This window comes from Heteronotia binoei, chromosome 4, assembly GCF_032191835.1.
Source record: "Heteronotia binoei isolate CCM8104 ecotype False Entrance Well chromosome 4, APGP_CSIRO_Hbin_v1, whole genome shotgun sequence".
NCBI lineage: Eukaryota > Metazoa > Chordata > Lepidosauria > Squamata > Gekkonidae > Heteronotia > Heteronotia binoei.
In genome coordinates, this window is record NC_083226.1 from 103,093,997 (window position 1) to 103,115,287 (window position 21,291).

Genomic DNA, 21,291 nt, shown 5'->3' on the forward strand with positions numbered 1-21,291 from the left:
TGGAGTTGGGAGTGAGCGGTGAAGTGGCCAAGTTTGCAGATGACACTAAATTGTTCAGGATGGTGAGAACCAGGATTGTGAGGCACTCCAAAGGGATCTGTTGAGGCTGGGTGAGTGGGCGTCAACGTGGCAGATGAGGTTTAATGTGGCCAAGTGCAAAATAATGCACATTGGGGCCAAGAATCCCAGCTACAAATACATGTTGATGGGGTGTGAACTGGCAGAGACTGACCAAGAGAGATATCTTGGGGTCATGGTAGATAACTCACTGAAAATGTCCAGACAGTGTATGATTGCAATAAAAAAGGCCAACGCCATGCTGGGAATTATTAGGAAGGGAAATGAAAACAAATCAGCCAGTATCATAATGCCCCTGTATAAATCGATGGTGCGGTCTCCTTTGGAATACTGTGTGCAATTCTGGTCACTGCACCTCAAAAAGGATATTTTAGCATTGGAAAAAGTCCAGAAAAGGGCAACTAGAATGATTAAAGGGTTGGAACACTTTCCCTATGAAGAAAGGTTGAAACGCTTGGGGCTCTTTAGCTTGGAGAAACGTCGACTGCGGGGTGACACGATAGAGGTTTACAAGATAATGCTTGGGATGGAGAAGGTAGAGAAAGAAGTACTTTTCTCCCTTTCTCACAATACAAGAACTCGTAGGCATTCGATGAAATTGCTGAGCAGTCGGGTTACAACGGATAAAAGGAATTACTTCTTCACCCAAAGGGTGATTAACATGTGGAATTCACTGCCACAGGAGGCATAGCCAGCTTCACGAGGGGGTTAGATAAAAATACGGAGCAGAGGTCCATCAGTGGCTACTAGCCACTGTGTATACGTATGTATGTGTGTGTGTGTGTGTATATATATATGTAATTTTTTTGACCACTGTGTGACAAAGTGTTGGACTGGATGGGCCATTGGCCTGATCCAACATGGCTTCTCATGTTCTTATGTTAACCCACTTGCTGCAAGAAGACACAATTCATAGTTCTCAGAACTTGGGCTGATTGATATGTAGAACTGCTACCAGTCACCCGCACATAGTATTATAGTAGCTGGGCCAGTGATTTGATTACTTTTAAGGGTTGCTGTGTATGTGTTTGCTAGTGGTAGTTTAGCAACATGATTATACATAGCTAGCCATGATTATACAAAGTTTATAAGAACAAAACCTGACTTCATCTTGAGTGAAACATAAATTCTACTCATGGAGTAAATTATGAAAATTAAGGAAACTTGAGTTTATTCATTTTGCATTATTCTATGTTCCAACTTTATACTTGGCCTTTTACTTACTTGATCTTGTGTATTCAAAGCCATACATTCTATATTTTTGTGCCAAAATTATATCACCACATTTGGCAGATGAAGATTATGTTGTTCAAGGGATTCAGTATATAAAAATATGTGTAACTGTGCCAGCAGTGCCAGTTTTGAACTACCTAATTCAAAATGTTAACAGTAATCCTGTGGACAGGGTATAACACCTTTGATTACAATGGCAGTCTCATTGGTGGAGTAAGCAACTTTTATAATTAAAAATATAACAGAAGCACATGGGCCATTGGCCTGATCCAACATGGCTTCTCTTATGTTAACCCACTTGCTGCAGGAAGACACAATTCATAGTTCTCAGAACTTAGGCTGATTGATATGTAGAACTGCTACCAGTCACAGCACATAGTATTATGGTAGCTGGGCCAGGGATTTGATTACTTATATGTGTAACTGTACCAGCTGGGCTCGATCAGACCCGTAGTGCATCTTGGCCCCAGAAGACCCATAAATAGGGAAAAGAGGACCAGATCCTCCTCTGTCATTGGCCTTCCAGCACTGGCATTCTGATACTCTGAACATGGAGGTTCTATTTAGTCATCAAGACTAAAAGCTTTAATGAACCAATCCTACAAGAATCTGTCTGATCTCATCTTAAAGCCAAGTGGCCATCACTGCATCCTGCAGCAGTAAATTATACAAGCCAAGAACTCTGAGTGAAGAAATATTCTTCCTTTTCACTGGCTTAAATGTGCTGCCCATAAACTTCGCGAAGTGATTATGAGTTCTACAGTTCAGAGAAATGGACGGTTACTCATGAGAGTTAGAAGTTAAGAGGATTTACAGTTAGTTACAAGAATATGAATTTTGATGTCTAGCATAATACTTCAATGTAAATTGTTAATAACTATGTAATTGTTTCAATTTTTTAATACAAAAAGCAACAAAACATCTATACATGGTCCTCAGGGGCTTTCTTGTTTTGGAAGGGCCACACTTTTTCCAAGTCCAGTTGGAGTGAAAAACATTGCTCATCAGAAACTGCAAATGCTGGTGGCATCTGAAAGGTTGCACAGTAGGAACTGAAGGTTCTACTCTGCTTGCAATGGTGATTTCCTTTTCTGCTTAGGTCTCAGCATAATTTACTGCAGCTTATACCCCCACAACCCTACTTGGTTTAGAGAAATAGAATGATATGGGATAAAGGCTTCTAACCATCTCATTACAGGTATCAAGCAGTGTGGCTGAACATCTAGCCCATTCTCTTCAGGACTGTTCCAACATCCAAGAAATTTTTCAGACACTCTACTCACATGGGTCTGCTATCTCTGAAAGCAAAATCAGAGAATTTGAAGTAGAAACTGAACGATTAAATAGGTAAGGTTAGACATTTTACATGCAAAGCTGTTCTCTTAGATGGGATGAATATTTTTTGTTTGTTTAAAGGAATGGGCGGACTAAACTGAGTTATTGCAGGACTTGCTTACTAAGACGTGCAAATACAGGACCCATTTGAAACCTGGATTTCAGTGCACAGATCTATTGAGCAACGGTTGGGTGTATTACTTATTCATAGCCAACATTTTGCAAATATATGCAGACATGGCATTGACTTTCAGGAAATCATTCTGCATCTGAAAAACATATCATGACAATCAGCTCTTGCTTTCGGTTGATTAACTTGATTTGTTATTCCCGTCATTTTGATTTGTGTGAATTATGTTTATGCCAGCTGCATATAAATGCAGGAAAGATGATGATGAAAAGGAGAGCTTAACCTGAATTAATGACTTTCTTTCAACAAGATAATTTAGTCATCAGCATTGTCATATAGTGATTTGTTAAGATTTGCATATTATTGTACAGGTCCTGGCAACAGCAGCTGTTTATCTCTTGAGAAACCTGAAATACAGTTTTCAAAGTTGATTTCTATATATCAGTATGGTAATTTAGCAGGGATAAGTAGGTACTGCTGGTGTCTTTGTAGTACTTTCATGCTGGTAGTCAAAACAATATGTTGTACATAAATATATAGAAAATAACCCCTGATCTATCATTTTCTCAATAACTTTCCTTTTTTGGAACTAATAGATATAACAACTTTTTAAAATGTTCTGCGCAGCATTTTGCTTTTTGCCATAGTTCTTTAAGGACTATTTACTAGTACAGTAATTCTCTGGTAGGAGTTTGGATGCCAGATAGATGTGACTTTAGAACATAGGAGAGGGATGGGACTCCAGTTTGGACTACTAGGCAACTGAAGCCTAGTAGTTTGCAGTAGTATGTTTGCAAAGATTCTAGATCACTGTCCTCAGACAGACATCTGTGGGAGTCTTAAGCCCATAGAAGCAGTTTATATCACTTTCCTCTTCCCAGCAGTCTTCCATACCTCACTAAAAAGCAGAGGATTGGATTTGGAGGAACAATCCAAAAATAAATACCTTTTGGCTCAGAGGGCTTTATCAAGAAAGGGGATTGGCCAAAACCACACATAACACACCCCCTTCTGCTCTACTGATAGTGTCTGCTCTGCTTGCCAGAGTGTGTTTGTCTGGGGAGGGACAGGTTTAGCCAGTTCCCCCTTCTTGCTACCACTCTCCTCTGCCACATGGCATATTCAAGGAGAGTCCTTTGGCCCTCAGCTGTGGTTTTGTCAAGGGATGGTTCTTGCTTCTTCTTATGGCTTCTGTTCAAAAGGGGAGTGGGTTTGTCAGCACCCACAGCCAATCCCTTTTGCTGACCCCTGCAAGGCACTATTAGGAGCCCCCTCATCAGACAGTGTCCTGGCCCTTTTAAAGAGTGTGCAAGCAAACCATGCTCCCAGCTCCTCACAAGAACTCCCTCTCTTGCAAGGTCTAACTCTTCCCCAGTTGCTGCCAAAGCACCATTCAATCACTGTGATGCTCTCTAGCCTTCCTCCATAGCCATTGCTTGGCTGATGATGCTATGGTGCCTCAGTTTTCTGTGATGAAGGCAAACTGAATAAAAGCAGTTAATAAATTGATATGAAGTTGCTAAGAAGGCCACCTTCCATAAAAGAGTCCCCCTGCTCACAGATTCCCTTGTTTCAAATTGGTTCAGTAGTCCTTTGGCCCCAGTAGTTCTTCAGGTGAAAATGCACGTATGCATCTAACCCATCATTTGGGAGCTGTTTGGCTGTATTCCTTGGATGCAGTTGGGCTCAAGATTCTTCTCCATGTACAACAACAACAGCCTTCTTCCTGCCCCTCAAAAAGCTGTGTTTGAAACTCCTTCTGTGTTTAAGCTTAAAACAATTTGAAGAGTAATGTCTGGCTTGAAAGTGAAAACCCTCTATGCACTCATGAACAGCCCTGAAACTACTCTTGAATTTTTCATCTACATCCTGAATAGCAATACCTTATTCCTCAAAGAATGGGTTAGCTGCATTTTCACATGAAGCACTACCAGGAATAAGGAAGTACTGAACCAATTTACAGCAAGAGAATCTGTGAGCAAGGACTTGAGATACGATAGTTGGCTTTATATGCAACTTCATATCAATTTATGAACTGCATTCATTCAGCTTGTTTAATTATGGGAATTTCCCATATAACTTTGCACAAAAAGTTGGCATTATCTGTTTCTTCTGGGTGAATGAGGAATAACAAAATACTCCAAGACTTTGGCATTCTAATCAAGAATTTGAGAAAGTTCAAGACAGGTAAAACTGCAGCAACTTCAGCTAGAAAATTTAAAGATGCTTTTCTTCTTCACAGCCGCATTGAGCACTTAAAATCTCAGAATGATTTATTAACAATAACTCTGGAAGAGTGTAAGAACAATGCTGAGAGGATGAGCATGTTGGTTGGAAAATATGAATCCAATGCCACAGCCCTCAGGCTTGCACTGCAGTACAGGTATGTTGATGTGAGAACAGGGGAAAATGAAAGACAAAAGGGAGGTACCCTTTCTTGTATCACCTTCTGATAGGAATGATTGCAAGGTTTTTGATTACACAGAATGCCCTTTTCACTTTGCCATTAATAGTCTGTTGTGACAGACTGCACTGTTAAAAGCTTAGACATGGTGTACAAGCAGGGCCAGTGCCAGGCAGGCCCCCCCACCAGCCTCCCTCGCCGGCCCCCCTGCCCCTGACTTCCTGCCCCAACACCACCCTTCCTCCCCCTAATACCAGCAGATGCAACTGCAGCGCCCTGCACCAGAGTTCTTTTGAGAAGCACCTTCGAAGCCCTTTCCCAGCTGAACCAGGTCCAGTAATTTCTGGGGATTTGGAAATCAAAGCCGGTAAGCAAGGCTGGGTTGCATGGAGAAGGACGGGTTCAAAGATGGTAGAGCTGTTCTCCTCCCCCCCCCCCCCATCTCCTCTGTTTTGGGACATGAAGCCTGCACCCAGAGACTGGCCAGCCAAAGGAGAAGTCTTCCTGGTTCCATCAGACTGGGTCATTGGCTGTCCTGTTCTGTACTTGTGGCATCTGGATTGTTCCCCTCCCCACAGAAACTTGGACAAGGGAACCTTCCAACCCAGCTCCTGGCCACTACCTCTACCTGAGTCTTGGGCAGAGCTGGCCTCTCCACTGGTTCCTCTAGCCTCTTCAGAGCTCCCTTCGCCCTATGGAAGGGATCACCTAAGTTTCCTAAAGGCTCAGGAGGAGGACTGGGGGGAGGGAATCATTCAGCATCCTGAGGTGGCATTGGTGGTGTGGGTGGTGGTGAACCAGCAATAGAAGGAAGCCCCATCCTCCACTGAGGCCAAGAACCAGCTAACTTGGGAACTGCAGTTGGGGCACCTGGAGAGGTTAGGAGGAGGGCCCCAGAGCCCAACAGCAATGGCCAGAAAGGAGCCCCCTACCCTACCCTTTGAATAGAGGTGAACCCCCAAGTGGGGAGGTGCAGGAGAGGACCCAGAGAGAGAAGCCTCTTGATCTCTGCCAAGTCACATGACTCCAGCAGCAGAGAGGTGGCTGCGGTAAAGGGGTACATCCAGCTTGGTCTGCAGCAGTGCTCCATTGCTGAATGCCAGGAGGAGAGGAAGTGTCTGTGGCTGGAGAGACACACCATGTGAGAGTTTACAATTACTATAAGAGTTTACAATTACAAAGGCCACACTGGCCCCTGGGCTTCCAGTTGGCCGGACTGGAAACAGGTGCACAAGGTTCCTCCAGCTCTGTGAAATAGCTGCTGCCACATATGCATCTGCTCAGCCTCATCCTCCGGTGCCACAAATCACTCCCTGAGACTTAGCAGTACAAGTACAAGCCCCAGCCCTCCCTTCTGCCACCAGGAAATGGAGTCCATGCACTGAGGTAGGTTTAGCTGCACTGCCTTCAGGAGCCAAGCTGGCCACCCTGTGGCAGTTTCCCGCTCTAGGCAGCCACCTACTTGGCCTATTGTGCTTTTATGATGAGCACACACGTGAGATGCTTCAGTCTAATGGCAGACCTTAAGTGGGAAGCATTACTGAAGTTGCAGAACCAGAAGAGTTGAATGTATTTGGACCCTTGAAAAAGACAGTGGTTTATGAAACAGTCTGAACTTCATAATTGTTAACTGTAGAGATTTTTTATTGTAAAATAGATATTTGGGTCATTGTATCACCTATGTGCCAGTGATACATAGTGGATTTTGGAGGAAATACGGATTTTAGATAAAAAAAAACACATACAAATATATTGAATGTTTATATAACTTTACTGATGTATTTATTATGTTTTTGTAAGTAGTATTAGAATGTATGGCTGTTTGGAGCGCATTTCACGGTGATGTTGTATGCTTACTGTTGTTCTGTGTCCACCATGGTCCCTTCATTTATTCCATTCCACAACAGGGAGGAAATGGCAGGCTCAGTTACTGGTTACCATTACACTTGGCCTATGCTGATTTTTTTCTTCTCTGTTTTACATGTTCTAACATTTTTTTTACAGTGAACAGTGCATTGAAGCCCATGAGCTGCTGCTAGCATTGGCAGAAAGCGAACAGTCTCTCATTCTTGGGCAATTCAGAGCTGCAGGTGTTGGGTCTGTAGGTAAGAGCTCAACAATTCTTTTTCTTTCTGAATCCTGTATTATTCTTCACCTGTTTGTCTTTGTGTGTATATCTTGTTAGCTCTCCAGGGAAACTGCTTTGGCTGCTGTGTAAAGCAGGATGCTGGACTAGATGGACCATTGAACTGATATAGCAGGGCTGTTCTTATGTTCTTTTATCCTGCCTTCAGGGCAACATACATGGTCCATTTTATGCTCACAACAGTCCCACGTAGGTTTGGCTGAGAGAGAACTGGCCCAAGGTCACCCAACAAGCTTCTATGGCAAGTCTGGGATCTGACCAAAGTCTCCCTGAATGTAATCCTACTGGCTCTATCATCGTCTGAGCATAAGATGCCACAGTCTCTCATCTCAAGATAGCTCAAGAGAATTTGCCACTGGCCCTGTTCACACAGTGTGTTGAGTCCATGTTAAACTGACCCGGTTCTGTTCCGAATATCTTTGTTCCAGATATTATTGATCAGACTGCCATACATAATTTGAATCACTCCATGGTGAAACTGTCTTCTGCCATCCACACAACGGCACCATGCAGTTATATTTTTCTCCACTATTATGCACATGTGTGCACCATGCGCATATGTGCACATGCGCATGGGTTAAAACATCATGTGCTTATGCAGTTATGTGCATATCACTAAGTAATAAACAAAATGGCGACTGTAAACTGGATGTCTGAGGCTCCTTTTGCTCCAGGACAGCCTTCAGACATCCGAAAGTTGGTCGAGAACTATCCAGATGGGGAAACTACAAGGTGAAACGGGAGAACTCAAAAAACACTGCAAAGTAGCAGGTAACAAAATACTCCAGTTCTGAGAAGGATTGGGGGGGCTACTACAACTGATTATACTGTGCGTCTGAACAGCCCCACTATGTTTTTGTTCAACCATAGCAGCCAGGTAAACTTTTTGGATGTGAATTCAAACAACACATTGCAAGCAAGTTGGAATAGTTGTATGAACACTATAGGAAATTTACTTGCAACAAATCTACATCAAGCAATAATATATACAAAAAATAATGATTTAAATTATTGATGGCAAACACATAAGCATATAAAAGACTGAGTGAATTAGGCCCCATAGTACTCTGTAACTTGAATCACATATTTGCTCACAGAAAAAAAAATGGTGCATACATCTCATTGAAGTCAACTGCATGATTTTCATTTGAGGGACTTGGTTTTGGGGTGTGAGGGGGGAAATTGGCCTTAAAGCTAACTCTTCAAATGTACCTTGCCATATCTTTTAACCATCTGTCATTTTTTAGACATTTCTGCACTTGTATGTTTGTTTAATTTTTGCTTTTGTTTAAAGTCTAATTGACTTAATTGAATTAAAAATTGCTTATCACATTGGAAAATTGCTGAGAAGTATGTATGAGTGAGTGGGAAATATCAAAGGTGTATGTGGCAGACGGTTTCAGGTTTTGCCCTCCAGGAGCCTCAGCCAATCGCTTTAAAATGTTGGATTGGAAGGTTGAAAATAAAAAAGCAGGACTCTGGCAGTTTAAGTGCTGGCCAACTAACAGAATCTGAGGTTGCTGGATTTTGGTGGGAGAAGGGTTAGGAAGTCTGTGGATTAGGCAGGGAGTCCATTAGGGCCTTCAGGTATTTTGAATATAGGCAGGGATTTTTTTTGTAGCAGGAATTCCTTTACATATTAGGCCACACACCCCTGATGTAGCCAATCCTCCAAGAGCTTACAGTAGTACAGTGGTCTGAGTGCTGTATCTGTCAAAAACAGTTTAAAACAAAGAAACCAATATAGTCTGTTTGGGTTTATGTGCCCTTGTTAAAAACAGTTAAAAGCTTTACTTTCCATGTTATAAGTCTCAGTCAAACAAGAAGTCTGCTTTAACGGTTACACTTTCTCAGGTCCCAACTTTCCAGAAACTTTGTTACTGTAATACTGAGGGGGCTGGAGAAAAGAACAACAAAGAAACAAGCAAGCCATGCATACTATTGAAATAAACCTGTTCCTTAAATTGTTTCATCAAGCCTACTGTGTGGTTCCTCCAAGTCTATAATCCCCTCATGATAGACAAAGTGAATGCCAGGTGGCATCCTGAGTCCAGACATTGCCCTCATTGGGTGTTTTCGCACTTACGTTTTACTGGCGCGACGACCCTCCTCACGCCGGCGGATCTGCAGTGATTTCGCACTAGAAGCGCCGGCGCAGCCCATTGCGCCGGCTACTTCCGTCGCTAAGCCAGCGCAAACGTTTTCCTGCTTCTTGGCGGTTTCCGTTTGCGCTGGCTTAGCGACGGAAGTAGCCGGCGCAATGGGCTGCGCCGGCGCTTCTAGTGCGAAATCACTGCAGATCCGCCGGTGTGAGGAGGGTCGTCGCGCCAGTAAAACGTAAGTGCGAAAACACCCATTGAGAATTAGGAGACTAAACAGTCCAAAAAACCATATGTATACACAAACACACACACAACAAAAAAAAAGTTTTTATGGTGTGAAATCTAAGTCTCTGGTTCCTAGGTCTCAAGCTGGGGTGTCATCTCATTCCATATTTTTGTATATTGGTATGAGGGTTTGCCATCACATCTTACTATGAATTTTTGTTATGTTTTGCTTGGATGTTCATGCCTTGGTCTAATGTTTTGGGGAACAATGTTTAATAGAATGAGCCACATGGAAGAGTTATGTACACCAAGAAAATAAATTTGGAATCAGAAATGGTATATATCCACAATGAAAGTACACCTGTTTATTTTGTACTGGTCCTTTTCAGCTCATTGATGTGACAATATGTTGTTTATAGCGTTGGATTGCTGAAGATGGAGGAAGCCTTCAGGGATAGAAAATATTAGTTTTCCAGACTGAAGTGACATGGAAACTGCATGTTTTAAAATCTAATTTATAGCAGTAGCTCCTCAAGAGCCGCTTAAATGTACATGAAAGCTTTTAAAAACCAAATGACCAGCTGGCTCCATTGTCACAAGATGGATGACTTCTGCCCCTTGTTACAGAAAGCTAGAGAATCAATTATCTGGAGTTGCTGTGGGATTTTGTTTCCCCTTCTCTTCTTGTGAATTGGGCACACTTTTTGTGTAAATGTACTTTTCTTTGTAAGACATTTGTTTTTAATATTTTTCCCAAAACAGTGGACAAAGTTACCAGGATAAAAACAAATTAAACAAGAAAAGTTTGATTTAAATGAGAAAAGGCACCCTCTTCTGTTCTCTGTACTCTCCCTGCTCTTCTCCCCATACCTGCGGAGTGGCCAGCAGAGTGACATTAGAAATAATTGGAACTCGCCATTTGAATCCTTTAGATTGTTTTAATGTTATTTAAATATATTTTATGCTTGACATTTTATCATGACCATACATCACCCAGTAGCAGGTATTGAGTGATTCATAGTCTAATGAATAAAAATAAATAAAATAATTGGAAATACAGAAAAGCCTTCAACCTAACCACATAAACCTAAAGAGATTCATGTAAGGAAAGTCTTAGTAAATATGCCTAAGAATACTGCTCTTTGTCTTATACTAGACTTGTAATAGCATGCATTTGCAGAACGAATCGTGTTTAACTTCTGTTTAATGGCATGTATAAATGTTTCATAAGGAAAAGCATAATCAGTACTTGTTTTCATGGTGTGCAGTGTTCACAAGATACAGGTTTACATTTATACCCATAATTTAAAAAAAAAATTAAAAATACCCATAAATTGAAAAAAAAATTCTTACACTCCAGAATGACAACTGTGAAAACATTTCTGCCTGTCTTACAGTCTTCTAAAACTTATAAACTATAAGTTAAAACTTATAGTCTATAAAAGATCACTTCTTTGTAAACTTTGTGTCATTTTCAGAAGTACCAAACAGGTTTCCTGTAACAACCCTACACAATTCAATGTGCAGTGAGATGAAATACAATAAAACTACAGAAATTGTTGTTGATTTTAATGGTTTTAGGATATGATTTTATTATATACATTTTAATTTGTTAGCCACCTTGGCAGACCTTATCAGGGCAGAAAGGTGGGCATAAATTTCTGTAAAATCTAAACAAACAAAACAGTTAAGCAGAGCAGTTCATTCTAACCAGCAGAAGAGAAACAATATGATGATTTTCAGCAATTAAAACAATTTTGATTAATGTATTGGGGGGCTTGAAGGACAACTGACATTGTGCTGTCTCAGTGGTTTAACAAAAAAGGACTGGAAATCCAGTCTATAGTTATGGTGACCCTTAGGCACTTGCATGCAATTCCATATGTTCATCATGCCATCCTGCTTTTTTCCTTCTGATCTTGTCTCCTTGTGTTACATTGGAGACCACTCCAAAATTGCCCCCCCCCCCCGAGCTTACAGAGGAAGTTGTCAACAGTGTTAAGAGGGGATTTTCCGAAGGAGTGAGTTCAGAAGCCAACCTGTTCATTGGGAACTCACCACACAGCCTTTTAGATAATTGCCTATTAGTCTCTTATAACCTAGTTTTATTTTAGCACATCATTAATGAGGTGCTAATGTCCTAGTGGTTGCACAGATGTCAGCTGAAAGCTCTTTTCAGTCACATTAATTGTTGTTATCCTCTGCAGTATGATGTGGCTCTGATCATTTGCTCACAAACAGGGGACCAAACAGGCGATGAAAATATCACCCAGATGCTTAAGAGAGCTCATGACTGCAGGAAGACAGCTGAGAATGCAGCCAAAGCCCTGCTGATGAAATTGGACGGTAGCTGTGGAGGAGCCTATGCAATCACTGGCTGCATTGTGCAGCCCTGGGAGAGCCTGTCATCCAACAGCCATACCAGGTAACTATGGCTCATTGAATCTGTTAATCCCCAGGCATTTGGTTTCAAAACTGAGTAGATTGTGTTGTTTTCCATTTATTTATCTATCTATCCCCCAGCCAGCCTGCTGGATTGTATCAGTGTTTGCTATAACTCATTTCAGTACTTCAGTTACTGAATTCTGGTAAGACTTGAAAAAGACTCAGTGCAAAAAAGAATTTTATATAGATTTGCTGTGAGTGGGGATTCTTATCTGTCTCATAAAGGGTAAGCTCATGCCAGATGTTTTACTTCAGTGATTTCTCTGCCCTTCATTTCTCATTGCCCTCTTCTCACTGAAATTTAAAACATATAGTAGCACTTGCTCAGTTGTATTATAAAAACAATTTTCATCAAGTATGAAACTTCAGAAGTTTTCTTCTCAGAGTTTGGGCTAACTGCAGATTGTTGCTTTGAATTGCATAAATAGAATTGAACATGTTTACTCTATGTATTGATATGTCAGTTTTTTAATGCCAAGTTGAATTTGGCCTCCATAATGGTGAATGACAAATTTTCTTTCAGGACTTGGATTTAAAATTATTGTGTATTTATTTTAAAAAGGCATATAAACAATTAAAAAGTTAAGGAAATATTACTCAGTGACTGAAAATGTTCACCAGTTAGGAGAACAGTTGAATCTGTCTGCCAAACTGCATGCAGATAACATAATTCATAAGAGTGGTTAGAATCCCTATAAAAACTTTGAAACAAGGGGCAGGGGAAATCATTTTCCTTGGCAAGGACTTTTCATGTCAAAGTGAATAAATTCCTCTGTAGTTTGGAACCCCCTCAGAATGGAGTTTTGTAATGGAATTGTTGACCCGGACTTAACTCCAGCATCATGAATGAGTTGCTGAATGTCACATTGGAGAACACATTACTGGGAACAAATGCACAGGCAGTCAGTGATGACAAAAGGGTTAAAGATGGTAAAAGGGAGCAACTACAGTGATTTAAAAAAAATCACATAAGCTGTTACTAGTGAAATGTATAAAAATAACAGCTAGCATTTCAGTTTATTGGGCTGGCAACATCCCAACAATACTGTCTGTCCCTTTGTGAAAACAGAAAAAAGGTCTGTGATGTATTAAGAACTTCTAACTGTTTTAATGGTGAATGCCTAGCTCCTAGAAGTTGTGATTGATTGCCTTTAAAAAAAAAAAAAAGCTAGAAGGTGATGATAAAGTGAAATGGATTACTCCCGTGTACAGATGAGACGCTGTTTGCTGTGTGGTATTCTGACAGTAACCTCAACCTTAAGTCTATATGGGATTCTTAACACTGTTGCATTACATATGGAAAGGAGAAAGCATGCAGGTGAGATCATGGAGCTGGGTTTTCAAGCCTGCTGATGTCCAGTCCCCAGGAGTTATCCACCAGTGGAGTCCACTCTCTGTTGTACCATGTCCATGCCAGAGACTTCACTGCATAACTGATCATAGTATGGCCTTCTGTATCTCCTGCCATAATAGCCAGTAGCCAAGGAATCATGCTTGAAAATCACACAGGGCCTAGCTTAAGCCGGGCTCTTTCTAAGAGGCAGACTGTTTCTCAAGTATGCCAGAAGATGGAGGGAAAATGGAAGCCTCTGTTGAATCTATTCAGGGATATGATTGCAGCTTGTTCTTTGGGACAATGGATTCAATAGGTGGCGTCTGGATTTACTCCAAAGAAACTGGAAGGCCTGGGTACATCAGCAAGAGAGGGCTTGGTTACCTTCTGCCCCTGGGAGCTCACTGCTTGAGCCAGTGTAACCACTATATATTGGTCAGTCAGGGACACTGAAGAATGCAGAATGCAAAGACAAATCTGTATTCTCTAATGGATGCTGTGATGGTGTGGAATGCTCCCTGTCATGAGTAGAAGAGTCAGGTGTATGCTATGTTTTAAGGAAGTGACCATGTCACATCAGATTTTGTTAATTAGATGCATTTTCCATCTGGCCTTCTGATAAACTTTAGATAAAATGTTAACAAATAATCTTGACTACACAGAACTGTTCTGATGCATCTGTTTCATAACACATGCTCCTGTGTTTATGCTAACAGAACTCAATGTAGGAGAAGACTTAATCAACAAAACATTGCTGTTTTTGTCCATTATGTTTTGCTTCTGCACATCCAGTGTAGGAGCAAAGATTTCTCTTGGTGTTGGGTAATAGGTGAGCTTCATGGCTGTGGGGATTTGAACCCAGGTTTTCCTCATCCCAAGATGGTGAAATCAATAATTGGTGTAGTTAGTTGTTGTAGAATAAAAAATGTCGATCTCAAGATGGAGTTTTGTAGAAGCCATCTTTCTAAAAAATGTCTTCAAAATATCAAGTTGTACTCAAGTGTATTTATTAGAATTGCCATTAAAAGTAAAACCTTCCACTGGCTGATGCATGAGGGATGTAGAAACTGTATCACCCTTACAAGATCTATGATTCTTCAAAGCTATGATTCTTCATAGTGTGTGAATGGAAGAACACTTAGGTCTCGGCTTGGCTTCGCGAACGAAGATTTAAGAAGGGTGCAATAGTCCACGTTTGCTGCAGGCTCGCTGGTGGCTGACAAGACCAATGTGGGACAGGCAGGTCCGGCCACAGCGGCTGCAGGGAAAAGTCTGATTTAGGGTTGGTCCTGTAGCAGTGCAATTCTTCCTCAATCTCCTTTTGTCCTCAAGACCAGCTATGCGTGCGTTCTCAAAGGAAGAGACAGCCTGGTGGATGGTGTGCCTCCATGCTTTGCGATCTGAGGCTAGGTCAGACCACTGGTGATGGTTGATGTGACAGGTGCTAAGGGATTTCTTCAAGGAGTCCTTGTACCTCTTCTTCGGTGCCCCTCTATTTCGATGACCGGTGGAGAGTTTGCCATACAGGGCAATCTTGGGAAATTCAGTATAATTTTTAGTATAATTCAGTATAATTTTTAGAAAAAAGAGAGTTTATGTGAGTATATGCAAGGCTGCATTACTGCTGTCATGCTGTTTTATAGGTATTTTCCTTCCATTAACACAGTTGTGCTGAATACTATAATAGGATTACTCTTGTGATAGCACTGTGTTGGTTTAGGAATATGCTTCTAGTGTAGTGAATTTGCCTTGCATCATTTTTAACAGAAGTTAACAAGTTTGCCAGGCTTCTGTTGGAGAGAGCTGTCACAGCAATTCTTATATGATAGAGGTGCTTTCTGTGCTGTAAAGAGTAGGGAATGATACATTGGCAGATACAGATTGAGTCTGAAATGCTACTGTTGCATCTGTTAGAATTAGGTGTCAGTGGATGTGCTCCTAATCCTGATCACAACAGAGATGAAATCATGGGATGAGGCTATGAAAGGAATGTGAAGGTGGCATTGGTCACAGGTTGTATACACAATCGAAGATAACCTAATTTGTTTTAGATAGTACAGGTTTTTTTGTTCCGAATCATTTTAGCCATACACTCTTGATCTTGGATTATTTTCAGTTTCTTATACATTTATGGTAAATGTATAAACTTCATTCACAAAAATACTGTAGTGTTGTTTTTGTTGTCATCACTTGTGGTTTATACCTTGATTATTAAGCAAATCAGATGATAAATAGTATCATGTGTATTTTATAATTGCCATTTACATACTAAGGATAGAAGATGTTACTTAGCAACTTGTTAAGATTATCTTTGAATATGTAAATGTGATTTATCTTAGAAAATATACAGTGTTAATAATTAGATTAAAATAACTGCTTATGCAAACAAGCTTTTAAAGAATCATCGTGTTTATGTTTCTGTCTTATTTTTTAAAAAAACCCGAAGTATGAGTTTTGATTGACTACTCTCTGCTGTAAAAATGTGTAATGTTTTTGGGAGGATTCAGATAATGGCTAATTATGCAGTGACCTCTCTCTTCATATGCTTGACCTACTTGGTATAAGGCTAAAATTATGTATAGGAACTATGATTCCTTGTTAGCCATTATTTATAGCCTACTTCTCACCCCAGTAGAGACCCAAAGTGGATTTCAACACTGTTCTCCCTCTTCCTGCAGCGAGATGTGTCAGGATGAGAGTGACTGACCCATGATCATCCAGTGAGCTTCCATGTGGGGGATTTGAACCTGTGTCTTCCAGATCGTTGTCTGATTCTTTAACCACTACATAACACTGGCTGTTCCTGCAGTCAGCTCTGCTGTCAAATGGGGGAGGGCAAAATAATTGATTAAATCGGGTGTCAAACATACAGCCTTGGGACAGAATTGGCCGCTGCAGGGCTTATATCAGGCCTATGAGCAACTGGCTCTGTCCTGTTTCCTTCTCCAGGATGACTGTTGCATCGCAGCTCACTTTTGACTGACTCTCTCTGCTGCTTCCAAAAAAGAGGGAAACCTAACAGTATAGCTTGCAGACTTTATTAGTAGCACCTAACAAAATTTGTGGCAGGACATGAGTTTTGTGACCTACTGCTTACTTCTTCAGATACAGTTAAAATGTGAGTCCACTGCTCCTTATAACTTGGAGAGCGGAGTGATTTCAGATGTGAAATGGCAAGAACAGGTCTCAATTCAGTCCTGGAGGATGCATTGTCTTGAGCTTTATTATCAGTTGCAATTCAGCAGTTTCTCTTTCTAATCTTCTTTTGAAATTCCTTTGTAAGAGAACTGCTACTCTTAGGTCAGCAATGTACTGGAAGATTAAATGTTCCCTCACTGGTTTTTGAATGTTGTAGTTTCTAATTTCAGTCTTATGTCCATTTACTCTTTGCATCCTCCTGGACTGAACTGAGACTAAGTTTCCTGTCTCAGTACCAATATTGGTATCTTCATGCCCACTATCCCTCTGCATATCACACGTAATCCAATCAAACTTGCTGTTGTCATTCTATTGCTGTTGCCGTTCAGCATCTGAAATCACTTTTTAAAAATGTATATCTCCAGTACTTTGTGTTACATTTTATGGTACACATTGCCAAGCCCAACAAAGTTATATTTATGTTAGATCTGACTGTTGTAACAAATGAATTTGAAAAGTCTGGATTGAATCATCCAAATGAACAAAAGTACCTAATGTTAAAAGTATTTGGCATTTTTATTCAAGGAATTTACAAATATATCAGTACCAGTATTGCTGGGGGAGTCTTCCAAAATTCTGGCCAAGGAAAGGAGGAGCCTGGTGGTTTTCTTGATTCTCAAAATATCTTAAAAGCATCACATGGAAGCTCTTCTAGCCCAAATTTCCATATTTATTGTATGCATGACAAGAGAGTGCCAACCCTTGCTGTGTTGCTTCCCAGCGGCAACAATAATTAATTGGTCATATTTCAAGGAAGATTTCATCATCTGCCAGTCAAAGTCTCACAGCATAACGTACTTCAATGTACCTGTTGTGAGGATAAAATGGAGAGCAGCATGATGTAAGCCGCTTTGGGTCCCCATTGGGGAGGAAGGTGGGTTATAAATAAATAAAATAAATACATGACCATCAGCATGAGGTTGTATGTGACACACTTTTGAAAGTCTCTCCCCCCCCACACACACAGAAGCAGCTTAGGTTCTTGTTCCTTTTTAAAGAAACTCATGGGTTAGCATTGACAAGTTTGTTCCAAAGTTTAGGTCATGTGTTGTGCACAACTGAATGGAGTAAGGTAGAGTAGGTTAGAGTAATTTAGAGTCTCATGTGTTTTGGAGGATTTGTTTTAATGCTTTAATGTTATTCTGTTCTAATTGAGTCCTAATTTTTTCACAGCTATTTCTCCTTCTGTTGCCATATTGTTAGGCCCAATTAATTTTTGTTTACTGAGAGCTGTAAGATCCTTTTGAATGGAAAATAATAATGATGGAGGCTTTAGTTAACCCTGTATATTTATGGAAGATAATCTAGCTGTGCTAGGATTTAGTATGAACATAATTTAAAGGTGAAGAAAAACAATACAATTATTTGTTTGCTGCTGCTTCACATGGTACCTGTTATCCCTAGGAGAGATAGAACTATTTGAAATTAACAGAAAGCTGCCATTTAAACACATGTAATGAGATACTTTATGAATACTCAGTAGCTCAGGGAAGTCTTTGTATCCTGGCCAGTTCTGTACATTCCCCCCTGGACTGCAGTGTCTTTGAAAGTCTCTACAATATTGACAAGCAGTTATCGGATTTACTTTTTAAAAATACAAGATAGTTTTGATCTTAACAGCTGGAAAGGAAGAAGAGAACTCATAACTTTCCCTTCTTCTCCTTTGCCTAAAGAATATGTATTGTTAAACATCATTATAAAAAGCCTGGTCGGGATGAATGTGTGGGGGGGAGGGGTTCCTCCCTTGTCAAAAAAAAGATTGAAAAATACTGCAACCCGGCTGCAAAAAGTGATTTATTCCCCTGCTGATAACTGAGATCATCCAGCATTCCAGACAAGCACAGCTAATGGATGACTTAACCCTCACCCAGCAGCTGATTACAGGTTCTCAAGAGACAGTAGGCAGCTTTGTCTCTGTGCAGGCTGTAGAAAATGCAGGCTTGTTTCTTTTACTTTTTTGTGTTGTTGTAATTATGTTGAAGAGTGGAATGTTAAGAAATGGGTAGCAGCATTGGAGTTAACCTCTACAAATCTTTTTCTTTTTGGAAGACTGGAAAACAGATAGACAGAAATGAAGTCAGCTCCTACTTATCTAGAAACAATTCTCTCTTTCTCTACACATGCATCCTTACATATAAAACAGCTGAACTGCTTTTTTCTGACTTGAAATTCAACCCTTTAGGCTATGAATTTCCTTTATCTTGTATGAAGATTGTGGTAGACATATTGAAAACTAGATTTCTTAATGGAAGAGTAGGATGAGGGCTGAAGCCTATCATCAAGCCCAGTTCTCTGACCTTGCAAATTTTGCCCCATTTCTTGCCCGAAACATCATTAAGGCAGAAGAGTCCGGTGCATTTGGTTTGGTTTTAGTCTAAGTATTTTTCACAAAACATGGTAATGAACAGTGCTGGAGCTCTGATCTAAATTAAGAACAGAATCCTACCTGCTGTAATATCAGCATGGCAGGAGAGGACAACAGTGTCTAAAGGCCAGGCTTTTTTCATGATGGCTTCAAAACTTTTAATCCTTCTCACAGAAGAATGATCAAAAAGCTCTAGCTCTCTTGTGGTCCAGAAAGGATGCTTAACTCACATTTTTCAACAGATATTTGGTTGATATGCAAATTCTGCCTTGGTTGTTTCATTGTCCCTTTGTTGTTTTTTACTGTTTACTTTGTTCTTTTCAGTTGTGGTCTAACTGCTTTGAGCTTCTGCAAAAGCTGGTTTTAAAACATTTAAAATAAATAATATTCTCTCCCCCCCCCCATGTCTTTTCAAAGTACTACCAGCTCAACAGCAAGTAGTTGTGATACTGAGTTCACAAAGGAGGATGAACAGAGATTGAAGGACTACATTCAGCAGCTGAAGAATGACCGGGCAGCTGTGAAGCTGACCATGTTGGAACTGGAGAGCATCCATATTGATCCCCTTAGTTACGACGTTAAGCCTCGTGGAGATAGCCAAAGGCTGGATCTAGAAAATGCAGTACTCATGCAGGAACTCATGGCAATGAAGGTATTTTATTTAGTGGCTTAGAAGTTAACACTGCTTTTGGCTTCTGTTTTTACAATGTAGCTGCAGTGTTTCGTTACCTAAAAAGTGTTTAATTTTTTTAAATCACCATGACAAAAAAATGGCCCAGAAGACATGGAACACTGCCTTAGGAACAAGAGGATTGAGGACGGACGGTATAAAATGCAATGTATGTAATACTTGGCTTTGAGAAATGTAGGAGCTAGCATTATCACCCACTGTGTGAACCTTGTGTCCTAATCATATAGAATTCTATGAAATAACAGACTTGCTTGGTCTTCTGTGCCTCCCGACCAGGAGGAAATGGCAGAGCTGAAGGCGCAGCTGTACTTGATAGAAAAAGAGAAGAAAGCCCTAGAGCTGAAGCTGAGCAGTCGAGAAGCTCAAGAGCAGGCCTACCTGGTCCACATTGAGCACCTGAAGTCAGAAGTGGAAGAGCAAAAGGAACAGAAAATGAGATCCCTCAGCTCAGCTAGCAGCAGCAGCAAAGATAAGGCAAGTAAGGTGAGGTGCTCTTTAAGATCATCCGATGATTCTTTTTTGGAACTCCCATTTTCAGAGGCAGTATACCAGAGTCTAGAGAGAGCTATTGCTTTTCTTTCCTGCTTGCAGGTTTATCAGAAATTTACAGCCAGGCACTGTCAAATATAGAATGCTGGCTTAGGTAGACTCCTAGACCATACAAAATCCAAACCATGGACAAACGCATAATAAGGTATACTTACTATCAATTCCAGTGTATATCTCACAATAAAGTTTAAATATTTCGAGTGACTCTGTGCTTCATTGTATCTAAGTAATTATATCAATTTATACAGTAAATTCAGAGGCCTTCCATTCAATCAATAATATGAAACAATTCAAATGTTTAAGCTCTCTATTCTGACAGAACGATTGATATAATTACTGAAGTTGTAATGGAGCACAGTATACCTTAATGTGTGTTTTTCCATGGTTTAGATTTTGTATGTTCTAGTTTTTCCTGTGGTTTTCTCTTTAACTAACATTAAGCTCCTAGCTGGATCCAGGAAGAGTTCTTCTTGACAGAGATAGACAGTTTGACAGAGATCTCAGGATATTTATAGTGTCAGCCTGCTGGGTACCACTGTCTGAATTTCATCTTGATTCTCTCATATAGAGTGTTGATAGAAAGGGAGGTTTCATCTGCCCATAACTACCATAAACTTAATGTCCTTGGGATTCCTTTCAGTGTATTTACAAGTGGAAAAGGGTAGCAATTCAGTAATCACTCCTTATGGTAAGAAAATTAAACCTTAATCTGCACTCCTGTGAGAGCTTTCTTCAGACACTCTAGGAGCCCCTGCAAGAAGTAGCCATGGGGGATCTCATAGCACAGAGTCATCCTCCTGCTGCTGAAACCATGCAGAAGCACCTGGCCATCTATCCTCCTGTCCTCCAGGCACTGCAGAGGGGGAGAGCCAGGTAGTGGGAGTTGCTGTATTTCACAAGACTCTGCAATATGAAACAATAGAAGCGCTATAGGAACTTGCCAAGCGAAATGTGAATTTTCTTATAATGATTTATAAGGTCTGCTCCTAACTATAATAACTCTCAGACAAGCAAATGAAAGTTGACAGAGGGAGCACCTCACTGTATTACTTAGACT

General features: G+C 40.5%; 1 protein-coding gene across 7 annotated transcripts in view; it reads left to right on the forward strand.

Annotated features, from left to right (window-relative positions):
- MCC (MCC regulator of WNT signaling pathway) overlaps positions 1-21,291 on the forward strand; it is a 354,991-nt gene that overhangs the window by 319,614 nt on the left and 14,086 nt on the right. For 2 of the 7 annotated variants that reach the window (XM_060235592.1, XM_060235598.1), the window contains 7 exons: positions 2,510-2,658; positions 5,019-5,159; positions 7,185-7,285; positions 11,895-12,078; positions 19,412-19,646; positions 19,774-19,833; positions 19,962-20,168. In XM_060235592.1, coding sequence (XP_060091575.1) covers positions 2,510-2,658; positions 5,019-5,159; positions 7,185-7,285; positions 11,895-12,078; positions 19,412-19,646; positions 19,774-19,833; positions 19,962-20,168 — 1,077 coding nt within the window. The remainder of the gene's footprint in view (positions 1-2,509; positions 2,659-5,018; positions 5,160-7,184; positions 7,286-11,894; positions 12,079-19,411; positions 19,647-19,773; positions 19,834-19,961; positions 20,169-21,291) is intronic. The other 5 variants (XM_060235595.1, XM_060235599.1, XM_060235594.1 and 2 more) reach the window with 4 other exon arrangements.